Source organism: Heloderma suspectum, chromosome 15, assembly GCF_057233095.1.
Source record: "Heloderma suspectum isolate Gila_16-S chromosome 15, 16-S_ref, whole genome shotgun sequence".
In the NCBI taxonomy this organism is placed as follows: Eukaryota; Metazoa; Chordata; class Lepidosauria; order Squamata; family Helodermatidae; genus Heloderma; species Heloderma suspectum.
Window position 1 is genome coordinate 3,293,587 of NC_139472.1, and position 12,558 is coordinate 3,306,144.

The 12,558-nt window shown below is 45.7% G+C and overlaps 1 protein-coding gene across 1 annotated transcript in view; it reads right to left on the minus strand.

Annotated features, from left to right (window-relative positions):
- The window catches only part of CAPZB (capping actin protein of muscle Z-line subunit beta), an 80,081-nt gene that overhangs the window by 24,236 nt on the left and 43,287 nt on the right, over positions 1-12,558 (minus strand). The window contains exon 4 of the mRNA XM_084821772.1: positions 9,000-9,113. Within this exon, the coding sequence (XP_084677898.1) occupies positions 9,000-9,113 (114 nt within the window). The remainder of the gene's footprint in view (positions 1-8,999; positions 9,114-12,558) is intronic.

Genomic DNA, 12,558 nt, shown 5'->3' on the forward strand with positions numbered 1-12,558 from the left:
ACACATCTGGTCGGCAGCTGGGCAAGCTCCGATGGCATGGGGCAGTCGCCGGCACAGGGAGAACAAAGGGCGGATTCAGATGTGGCAAAGAGCGCTTAACGCACTGCCTCCCGTGACATCCAAAGCCGGCCCAGCGATTACGAGACGGGAAGTCCCGCAGAGGCCTCGGACAGTCAGGTTTTGTGCTCTGAAGCCTCCCCCTCCCCTCTGTTCTTCCAGCCACCTCTTCTCGCAGCCAGGTTGTGCCAGGTTAAGGTTTTGGGGCAATAATATAAAGGATAGCATGGGTGTCAGAGGGTCCTGGAGGAAGAGACTGGCTTCCTTAGAAAGAGTAACGAGCATGACGCATGGGCACCGTCTGGACCTTCCTAGACAAGTTTGCAGGCCATCACATTACTGGCACAACAGAAGCCACTGTTCCTTAACCTCTTCCCTTATGAGGAATGGTTACAACATCTGGGACTGTTCAGCTTAGAGAAATGGCGTGGGAGGGGAAGCATGATAGAGGTGTACAAAATAATGCATGGTGTGGCAAACATGGATAGGGAGAATCCAGTGTCATCCCATGAAGCTGAATCCAGGACAGATAAAGTACTTTTTCACACAGTGCACAGTTGAACTGTGGAATTTTTCTCCCTCTCTCATAACACTAGAACCCCAGTGGGGTCATGAAATGAAGCTGATTGGTGGGAGATCTAGGACAGACAAAAGGAAGGACCTCTTCACACAGCGCAGCGTTAAACTACAGAATTCACCACAACCAGATGTTGTGATGGCCACCAATTTAGATGGCTTCAAAAGGGGGGTTGGACAAATTCATGGAGAGAAGGCAATCAATGACTAATGTAAGAACAGCCATGCTGGATCACACCACGAGTCCATGTAGTCCAGTATTCCGTTCACACAGTGGCCAACCAGCTGTCGACCAGGAACCCACAGAAACTACTAGTCCTGATGGCTAGATGCTACCTCCAGTATCAGAAGCGGTATGCCTATGTACACCAGTTGCTGGGGAACATGGGCAGGAGGGTGCTGTTGTGCTAATGTCCTGCTTGCGGGCTTCCAATAGACAGCTGGTTGGCCACAGTGCGAACAGAATGTGGGACTAGATGGACCTTTGGTCTGATCCAGAGTGGCTCTTATGTTATGTTCTAACAACGTCCTTCCTCTCACCTTGAGGCAGGAAAAAAGGAATCATCTAGCTAGGTAGACATTCTGGGATGCTGAAGCACAGGAATAGTGTATCTGGATACTGGGAACTATGTCCATCCAACCCGAGGACCTTGAGGAAAAGGCAAAATTAGGACTAGCCAGGACAACGGTCTTAGATGACACCCTCTCAGTGGCTAGCAAAAAATTGGGATACGTATTTATAATGGAGAGACTGGACCACCAAAGCCTGGTGGGCATTTACATACATGCAAGCCAGAAGCGAGGCTGTAGTTACCCCAGAGGTCAGAGTCACACGTTGCAAAGCCATCCAAATATAATGTATTTTGCCTTTAAATCAATTATGAACAGTTTTACAATAGTTTTTATTAGGCTCGCTGCATCTCTTCACATTCTTTGTGTATAAGAAACTGAGTTCCAAGCTCTACTACATAGTTCTCCAACCTGGTACCCTCCAGATGTGTTGGGACTACAATTCCCAGCACCCACCAGCCAGCTATGCTGGCTGGGGAGCATGAGAGTTGTAGACCAACACATCTGGAGGACCTCAGGTTAAGGAAGGTTTCGTAATTCAGCCTAAACACATACAACTGAAACCATCACATATCTCCCACCGCCCCCCGTTTTACTGCTGCCTCCACTTTCTCCCCAATGTCAAATTTAGATTCTGAGTTTCTTGGGGCAGAGATTGGTCATCTGTCAAACACTGTGAAACACCGATCGTGCTATATAAATATGTAAATAATAAAAATATGATTGGTAAAATGACAAGTTAACAGCTAGTAATTATAGACAACCATGTGACATTAAGAATTAGTTTCCTTTTTCCTTCCCATTGCTTTCTCCTGTTGTGTTGTGTCTATCTAGATTGTAAACGTGAGAGTAAGGCACTATCTTTTGTTTACTGATCTGTAAGCTGCACTGGAAGTCTTTCTGGTTGAAGAGCAGGGTATAAATACTTTCAATAAACAAACAAATGTAAGAGCTGATAGTTAACTTTTTCCCTTCCCTTTTTAAAGTTGTTTTAAGTACTGTTTGGCTACTTTTTAATCTTATACTTTGTACCAATCTGCTATCTTATATGTGTGCTATCTAATGCTGCTTGCTAAAGAACAGAATAAATTGAGGTTGCAGGGAAGCCTATGAACACATTGTGAAGCGTTACCTGGATAACCTCCCAAACCCTCTTGTGCAAGGACTTGGGCCAGAAGAGGGGGAGAAAAAGCAACCCACGTTTCTCCAGTGCTGGGCGGCTTCATCTGGATTCAATCTGCTGGGGCTCCGGCTGCAAAAACTGTGGCAAATTATTGTGTCCAAGAAGGGGGGGTTGTCGCAAGGGATTAGGAGCCATGAGCCAGGGGCAATAAAGCAACTTCAAAAGGCTTTGCCATAAGTCTCAGGTCTGGCTGAGCCGGGTTCACATCCAGACACAGATGGCAATGAGCTTGTGGGAAAGGGCTCATGGCCTGCCGGAAGAAAGTGCTTGGAGTTGCTGGGCAGAGAGATGTGGGAACAGACCCACTACTGTAGCTATGGGGAACAGCAGCCCCTATTCTCCCTCCCCATGATGCTTTCAAACTGTGCCTCCAACGTCCCGTTTTTATGGATTTATTTGCCTTTACGGCAAATAACGCCACCATTTCGACCAAGGGACGTTCAGGTGGCAAAAGACATAGCGACGAGGAGCAACATCAGAATTATTCTATTCGAATATTTAAAAGGGATCAGGGCTGTGTGAAGTCTGACCAAAAAATAGAAATGAATATGCAAATTTTGTACTCGAGCAGGAGAACCTGTGGCCCACTGGCTGTTGCTGAACTTCAGCGTCCATCAGCATGGTCAGGAATCCTGGCAGTTGTAGGACAGCGACAGTTTGGGAGGGGTTGTAGGTTTCCCCACCCCTGTACTAGGAGAACAGGCTCTGCCAAGCCGCACACCGTCATCCCCTGCTCCCAGTGACCTCTTGCTAAGAGCATCAGAAGTGTCCTGCAGTATCAGACCAATGGTCATCTAGTCCAGCTTTCTGTTGGCACAGTGTCCAACCTGCTGCCCACGGGAACCCACAAGCAGGAGAGGAGTGCAACAGCACCCTCCTGCCCATGTTCCCCTGCAGCTGGTGTACATGGGCATAGTGCCTCTGATATTGGAGGTAGCATAGAGCCATTAGGACTAGTAGCCACTGATAGCTTTCTCCATGAATTTGGAAAATTTTAAGAGGATTAGACAAACTGGTACCACCGCTACATCTTATGGAAACATATTCCATAGCTTAACTCTATGCTGTCTGAAGAAGTCCTTCCTTTTATCTGTCCGGAATCTCCCACAATCAGCTTCATGGGATGACCCCACTGGGTTCTAATATTATGAGAGAGGGAGAAAAATACCTCCCTGTTCAGTTTCTCCAGTTCATAATGTACCCCATTCCCAGATGCCACATCCAGCACGTGCAAGGATGCACAGGAAATACAATCAAGATGATGGGATGTAGACTGCGAAGAACAGCAGGTTGCCAGGACCGTGGGTCAAACTGCCTTTGTCCCAGATGGTTGCGGTGGTCCTATACATACGCATCTCCAAAGACGCATCGTACCTGACTTATCCCCAGAGATGCCTGATGCTTCAATCCAGGCATGAACTCCATTAAGGAACAGTCAAGGAGAGTCCATACAATGCAAAAGGCCGGGATTGTTGTATTCTACAACAGGCTGGAGCCAAAAGAAAATTCCTTCCAGCAAACAAAGCTTACCAAATGCTCATTCATTCAATTCCCTGGAAAGATCAAAAGCTGACTAAGACAATGGGAGCGAAGGGGGCTGGTCTCATGTTACTATGCACAAGGAACTAATAAAAAAAGCGGGTCCTTGAAACAAAATAGGAGAGAAAAGAGAAGTGCCATTTCTTTTATGATGGAAACCAGTTTCTGCCATCTGGCAAACGGCCGTCATGCCTCGCCATCAGGAATTTACTCTGGAAATGCTGACGGATCGATATGTCTTTCCGCTGGGGAGGCAGTCCTGATTGACTTCTAAGAAGCCTCCTTTCAAAACTCTCAGGGATGATTACATTACACAATTGGATCCATCTTCCCCTGCGCCCCCCCCCCCCACAACAAGAGGACATGGAATGTAAAGCAGATAAGTTCATCCAGACACGCAGCTGCTCCACACGCTTGGATTCCTCTGGCCAAAGATGGGCTCATTAACTCAACGGCAACAGAATTATAACCATCTGCCCCGAGATACTTCTCCTCAAGATGCAGGCTGGTGGCATGGCAGAAAGTTTTAGCCAACCGAAACCCAGTCAGAAACAACCCCATGAGCAATGTAAAGAAGAAAAAGAAGAGCAGCCATTGCAGTAAAATAATGTCTGTAGCAGGGGTGCAGAATGTCTTTTAGCCCAAGGGACAAATTCTGTTTCAGAGAAGCTCTTGGGGGCTGCGTTCCAGTGGTAGGCAGGTCCAAAGACAAAGGGAGTGGGGCCAAGATATGAAAAATACTAGCATACTTTAGCTTAAAGCTTTTACTGCCGATAACTAAGCCTTAGGAGAGGCATTTCAATCTTTTAAAATGTGGGGAAACTGCACAAAAGCTGGAAAACCACCAAATAATAGTTGGGGAGAGGAAAGTGAGACCATCCAGGGAACCCTGGAGAGCTAGATTGGGACCCCAGGTTGGCCATATTTGGCCCCTGGCCCTGAGGGTCTACACCCCTAGACTCTATAGGGAACAGAGCAAGGAGTCCAGTGGCACCGTAAGATGAGATAACACAGCTTCACTGCTATGGCCAGGATCCAAAGGGCTACATCAGATGCACCCAAATGCTTGGGCAGGCTCAATGGAGGCCTAGTCCCTTAACTGAATGGCGGATCTGCCGGGAAACAGGAATGCAACCACTTAAACGGCAAATCTCAAATAAAAAGCTCTCTCTTGGCATCAAACACTCACAAAGAGAGGGACAGCTAAATCTCCAGTGGTAAGATTGCCCAAAGCATCCTTCCTCAAGCTGGCACCCTCTGGATCTGTTGGACTACAACTACCATAATCCTCAGTGAGCTATGGGAATTGTTGTCCAACTCATCTTGACAGCAGCAGGTTGGGAAAGGTTGATCCAAAGCTTCCACACTACTACAAAGAAGGCTCCATCTCTTGCGCCCCCCAACCTGACGGGTCAAATATTCCATGAAGCCACAATTCTGTCTGAGGCTTGGGGAACTGGACTGCCACCTACGTAGCACAAGTGCTTTTAAAAACTTACTTTTTTAATTTAAAAAATTGGTTGCTGTTACTTTGCTTGATTTCTGTTTTAATTCCCTTTTTGGCAACCGTAGGGTGATCCGGATGTTCCGGGATAAACGCCAAAAAGAAAAACTGTTCGGTGTACTGCTCAAATGTATAATGTCTGAACATTACGTTCTAATAATGTTTTTAAGAATGGTATTGTTTCACAGTAACTATTAACAAATTGGTATTTGTAATTAAAGTATCATGCCTGGTATTTTTGGCCCTACCCCTTTCATCTTTGGCCCACCCACCACTGGAATGTGGCCCTGAAGAGCTTCTCCAAAACTGACTTTGCCCTCAGGCTTAAAGAGCTCCCCCCACCTCTGTTTCCAACTGTGCATCACTTTGGGGGCAGAAATGTGATGTAGGGGGCAATCCTATGAACGCTGAGGCAGAAAAATGTCCTATAACTCCCAGCATTTCCCAGCTGGCACGGAATTCTGGGAGTTGTAGGGCTTTTTTTTGTCTGAACATGTACAGGATTGTGGCCTTAGACATTTAATAAAGAAGTAACAATAATTAACCTCTGTAGTGGCATTCTTGGAATTAGGGATGCTGGAGAAATTTGAGATGGACTAAAATGAGCTCAGATTTCTAAGAATCCAACCAGTGGAATCTGCTCCGGAGCGACCCCCTCAGGCCGCCCAGAGTCCGTGGATCTTCGGATGATTTTTTTTACTTTCCCAAAATTTACGCATATTTATTTGTAGGAAAATACACAACTTTCTGCTGAGGAAAAGTTGAATGGAATACACTAAACGTAACGTACTAAGGTAAATTATGTAAATTCTTACAAAACCTCTTACATAATTATTTGTATGATGAAAAAATATATATCCGCATCCATCTGTGGGCGGATGACGGAACAAAAGGCACCTGACAATCTGCAGAACACAGGCGGAGAGGATTTTACACAGCCCGTACATCTCTACTTTGAATATTGACTGCAACTCAAATATTAGGCGGATGGGTGACAATATCCAACTGGTCAGTGGACCCGCATGCCAAGACTACTAGGAACAACCTTTTCAGCTCCTCCCCAGTGACACACTCGGCCTCCACTTCCACCAAGCCAAATTCCCCAAGGTTCAGTGTATGGATGGAGACCGCGTTCCCCAACCTGTTGCCATCCAACACATCTGCAGAGCACCAAGTTGGGGAAAGCTGGTCTGAGGGCACATGATCCAGCCACGTGGCTGAAGCTAAGCAGGTCGCAGTCTGGTTACTGCCTGGATGGGAGACCACCAAGGAAGACCCCCAATGCCCTATGGCAGAAGAAAGGCGGGGCATCCATGTACCCAAATAAGTCAATCGATGCTTCAGTCAAAACCAATGCCCCAAAGTAATGTCTATCACAAATGGCCACTGTGAGCCCAAGATGACTCCCCACTGCCAACGAGCACCTCAGAAGCGACGGACGAAACCAGAGTACGAGCCTCACCACGGAACCCACATGATTAACAGCTTACGGGGAAGGCAGAAAACCCACCATCTGGAGTTCCTGTTCGCATTCTGCTCCCCTCTCCTGACCTCGAGAGCACATGCTCAGCTCGCGCTTCTGAATTCTTTTTTTTCCTTTCCTTTTTTGCGGTTGCTCTTAGTAACATGCCTGTTACCCCTCTGGCATAAACAGAACGGCATACTGAGCTATTTCGGGGCAGCTCCCTCCAGCACTGCTTACAAACACATCCTCTTTTTTAAAAAAAAAAATACGGCAGGATGTTTAGATTTCGCAGCTGCTGGTGGTTAGAAAGCACGCAGGCACACAGCACCTGCTCTGTGGAGAACTGCCAAGGTTGCCCGTAATGGGAGCAACACTGGGGGCCCCACATGCAACTGGGACGGCCCCAGTGGCTGAGCCCCAAATAGCTCAGGGTTTGGAGTGAAGTCTATCACGATGCCTCAACAGAAGGTCAACATAAGCACTGTTGAGAAACCTTCACCCCATCTTCTCAAACAGAAGGGGGCTCAGTTAAAGCAGAGGGTCCTTGTAAGAAGAGGAAGGGTTGCAAAACTGGGGCTAGAATAGGGAACCCCTGCCTCTGTGCATGGCTGTCAGTGAATGAATAATGCATTTTTGTGAGGTTTTGTGTTTTTTAAAATGTATGCATTTGTGTGAACATTTTTATTCTATTTTTGCAAACTCATTGCAAACTTCGGAAATGTATAGATTCTTATGGCAAACTGCATTCCAGTTTGCGTTGGCCTTTGGGAACTGTGAATTTGGCAAGTCCACATTAATATGAGAATCTCTCCCTAGCCATTGGGTGGCAGCAAATTCCATTAACCATTCACTGAGTGAAGAATCACTTTGGGGATGATGGTATAAAGCCAGAGGGATATCCCTCCTTCCTGGCACCTGAAGAGAATTGTAGTTACATCAGCTTTGTTCGCCAACAGGCCTCTGCACAGCCACGATGGCCTTGTTGAGCACTTCGCATGTCAACGCAGGGCAGGTTTTGACTAAAAGACAGGACAAGGGGCGAAAGTGTGGACAAAGCCTCCTGCATCCCATACACCTAGGGATGTTGAAGAAATCCACAACAGAATCAAATGAGTTCGGATTTCTATGAATCTGACCTGTGGATTCTGTGGCAGGCCAGCGTTTCCCAAGTTGCAAGGATTCCACGGACTTGCACACCATTATTTTTTTTAACTTTCTGGAATTTTGTGCAAATATAGTCGTAGAAAAATACATAGAATAAATGCGCATTTCCAGAGTCTAAAGCATGAAAATGCGCATTTGGGCGGATTTGCACATTTGGGGGGATTTGCACATTTGAGCAGGTGCGAATTTGCACAGGTGCGAATTTGCAGAAATTTGGGAAACTGAGAAAAAACTGATTCCATCAATGAGCTGACATCGGAACAAAAGGTGCCTGCCATTCCACAAAATGCTGATGCAACAGATTTACAAAATATGTATGTCCCTACATACACCCGGCTTTCTGACAAAGCATCCTCTTCAAGTATGGGCTGCCAAACTGGAAGATTAAATCTGATAGAGAGGAAATTGCCTTCAATCATGGCTGCCAAAGAACACGCGCTTGTTATTCTAAGACATTCCTAACCTGTGGCAGCAGGTTGCTTCCAGTAACTTAAAGCGAGTTTAAGTGTTGACTAGGTCCATCTGCGATGCAATATCGGGGGGCGGGGGTTAGAATGCTGCCTTAGAAGAAGAGATCAAAAAACCAATTCCTCCAAGTAAAAAATCCCCATCTATAGAAACAAGCTGCAAAAACAGAGGGGCTAACAAGCAAGAGAGTGGGAAGAAGATATATCTTTGCAACTAAACCACACACCCTAAGGTAGAAGGATAGATCTCCAGATGTTTGGAGCTGCAACTCCCAGAAGCCCTTGCCAGCATGGCCAATGGTCTGGAATGCTGAGAGTTGAAGTCTGAAAGATCTAGAGTTCTACTTTCTGCATCCACCCCTGATCCAAGCTGCCTTCTTAAAGCAATAATGTGCATCCATTCTTGTCAAAGGATAATGTGCCCACCCTCCCCCCAGCGCACACACAAACATATGACAGCAGAAGGGAACATACAAGTCTCTGTACTGGTCAAAGGCATTGTTCGCTTCAACCTCCAGTTTACGCAGGCGAGCAGATGGCATGGCACCGTCTTCTAGAGGCGGGTCGTATTTGTTGCTCCACGGTGATCTGCAGGAGAGGGAGAGGAAGAGAGATAGAGAGAAAATGAGAGAGAAAATGGTCAATATATAAAACTGTCAATAGGCCAAAAGAATTCCCTCTGGGCAACCAGCCACCAAAGTTTTTTTATTCATTTATATAGCAGCAACAAAGTGCATGGAAAGGCAAAAGGCCCCTGTCCCAGGAAGCTTACAATCTAAGGACTGGTCTACATGTGCAGCAGAATGGGGTGGTAGAATGGAGTGCACTATTTCAGATGGGGGGGGGCATTTTTGAAAAATTCCCCCTACGTGAAAAACTTCCTTGAAATACGGAACTAGGACAGCTGCAACGAAGTTAGAACCTCTCTTCCTGGTGAGACAGAAACCCACAGAGAGTTTTTAACGTGTGGGAGCATTAAAACAAACTCCAACCTTAATTCGATTCCCCCCTCTGCAGTCTACCATCTCAGCATCTTCCATCTAATTCCCATGTCACTGTTGGGCATACCTGACATCTAGAAAGCGGGGCCTTTTCAGCAGCAGCACCTACCCTCCGGAACTCCCCCCCACCTGTGCAGTTCAGGAGGCAGAAAAACGTGATGAGTTTTAAACACCTCCTGAAAACATACCCATTCACCCAAGTTTTGTATACATACAATTACTATCTGTCTACTGTGTCTCCTAATTAATTGGGGTTGATGTTGATTGTATGTACCAAGTGTATCCCATGTTTGATCACTGTGTTATGTTTGTTGTGACTGGATGTTACATCCTTTTGTTATAAATGTAAAATTCAATAAAATATTTTTTAAAGAAAAATAAATTGATATCATGATGCTGCTCCATTAAGATTGTTTTCTATTGTTTTTCATTCTTTGTATTGTTTCTGTTTGCTCTTCCTTTATTTTAGTTGTACCTACAATTGTTTATTAACTGAGTATTTTAACAGAGGTTTTAAAAAGAATTTGGCATGTAAACAACAGCTTAGACATTTCATTATATCAAGAGGTCTACAAGTGTTAATAAAGTAGACCCTGCCTAATATTCAACACAGAGAAGAGATGATGGGAGTGAGGGTAAAACGAGAAATGGATTTGGTGGTAAGGGAGGCCTCTAAGTGAACCTACCTGCCATTTAAGACGCATCTTTAGGTGTTACGGAGAGAGGTGTTCTCTGTAGTGGTGCCCACATTATAGAATTCCCTCCTGAGACAGGTTTGCTTGATGTACTGTCTGCTATTTTTCAGGCATGTAGCCTAGGGCATTTTAGGATATTTGGTTCTATTTAAACTCGCTGCTTGTTTTCAGCTGGATTTTCTTTAAACACTGCCAGCTCTGTGGTTTTTAGTGGTTGTTTTTAATCAGCTGTTTTATTGTCTTGTACGTTTTATACTGCTTTTGCACAGTTCACAGGCCACTTTGAGGCTATTGGAAAAGGTAGAGAATTAATACCAAAAACGGAACAAAAACAGCTTTTTAAAAAATGGTAATATGGACTAGAAGGTTTTGTAGACTTATGAATTTATAGACTTATGGGCTAGCACCTTTTGTAGACTTATGGACTAGCACAGGTGTGAAGCCAACAAAATGGGAAACCCCACAGTGGTCTCCTCCCAGAACTGGTATATCATATGAGGACTAGCATTTGAAGAGCAAGCATTATTTGGTTGAATCTTATTGAGTAAATTCGCTTATTTCTAAGGTACGTGAATATATGTTATGGTTGTACACAGGTTGTAACCTTGAGCCCCTCTTTCTTTAGATGTTGAAATTGTGACAAATAATTGTATGACTAATGCTGTATATATTTTTGAACGCAGGGACAAGTTTAATGCCTATAAATTCAGTATATCATTTTTCAGATTTCCCTGAAGAAGGATCTATATGTGGTCTGAAATGCTTCGGAACTATTCCTTTCTGAGGAATAAAACACCTTTTTTCTCTACCCCGCTGCTTTTTAGCATGGGGTGGGCAACTTGTGGAACTCCAGATGTTCTAGCCGACAACTCGGGGCAGCCAGTGTGGTGTAGTGGTTAGTGTTGGACTGGGACTCGGGAGATCCAGGTTCGAGTCTCCACTTGGCTATGGAGCCCACTGGGTCACTTTGGGCCAGTCACTGCCTCTCAGCCTAACCTACCTCACAGGGTTGTTGTGAGGATAAAAGGGAGAGAAGGGCCATGTAAGCCACCTTGAGTTCCTTGCAAAAGGGAAAAAGGCAGGATATAAATGTAATAATCATAAACTCCCATCAGCCCTAGCCAGCATGGCCAATGATGAGGGATGATGGGAGTTGTAGGCCAAGACGTCAGAGGGGGGCATAAATTGCCCACCGCTGGACTAGCAGCTTTTATAGACTTATTTACACGATGGCAGTAAAAATGCAGAGAAGAAAACGCAGCATTGAGCTTTCCAGAGAGCCTCAGCTTTGCCCAGTATAGAAATGAAATTATTCATCGTCATCATCATCCCTTCACTTGAGACTCTTTTGTGGGGTAAAACTCTAATTTTTTCCACAATTTAAAAACACCCGGCTACATCTGGAGCAGGTAACCGCCGAGCAACTGTTCGAAGTTTCTTTTCCTCCTCTACCCCACCACCACCTCCATCCCCATCTGCCTCCCTCTTTAACAAGGTGGGCTTGATTTAATTGCGGTTGGCAGATCTCTTCTGCAGAGCACAGGGAATGGAATTTCAGAGCAACACATCCACAGCTTAGCACTTTTCTGGCCTGTGGAACATGCACACGTCCCCTCCCCGCCTCAAAAATAAAGAGTCCGGGGGGCGGGGGGGGGGGGGAGAGAAGAAAAAGAATGCTGGCTGCAGCAGTAATTTTATCCATGAGAAATTCATAACATTACTCCCTAAAAATGTTTTTATAGCAGACAAGCACTCAAAACACATTTAAGGGCTTAGACGGGAGGCCGTTTGGAAGAAAGACAGATGGACAAGCCCACTCGGGCTTGAGAGAGCCGGGCTCCTCATGCTTTTGCCAACACCAGAGAGCCATTCCTGCTGCAAGCTCACAGGTTTCAAACAGGGCTGCTGGCACCGATTTCACCCCATAAGGATTCCATTTAAGAAAAGTGATCAAACACAAGGATACTGGCGAGCTGGGTTCCGTATTTCATTGCCCAGTTAGTTAGCCTTCCCCAACCTGAAGCCATCTACCCCATTGTCTGCTTGTGGTAGCTGGGACTGGGCCTCAGCCATTACGGTGCAAAGGAGCCACCTTACAAAAACAGAGTCCCTCTCTCTCTTTGGGCAAGGGAAAGAGAGAGGAGGTAACGTAGCACAGCCATACCCAACCTGCAATCTCCTTTATGCATTGGTCTACACACTCCATCACCTCCAGCCAGCACAGCTGTGTTGGCTGTGGATGCTGGGAATTGTAGTCTCACGCAACTGGAAGGCACCAGGCACAGCACACTCTGCACTTAGCTGTCTGGGACCAGTGAAATTGTAGACAAAATCTCC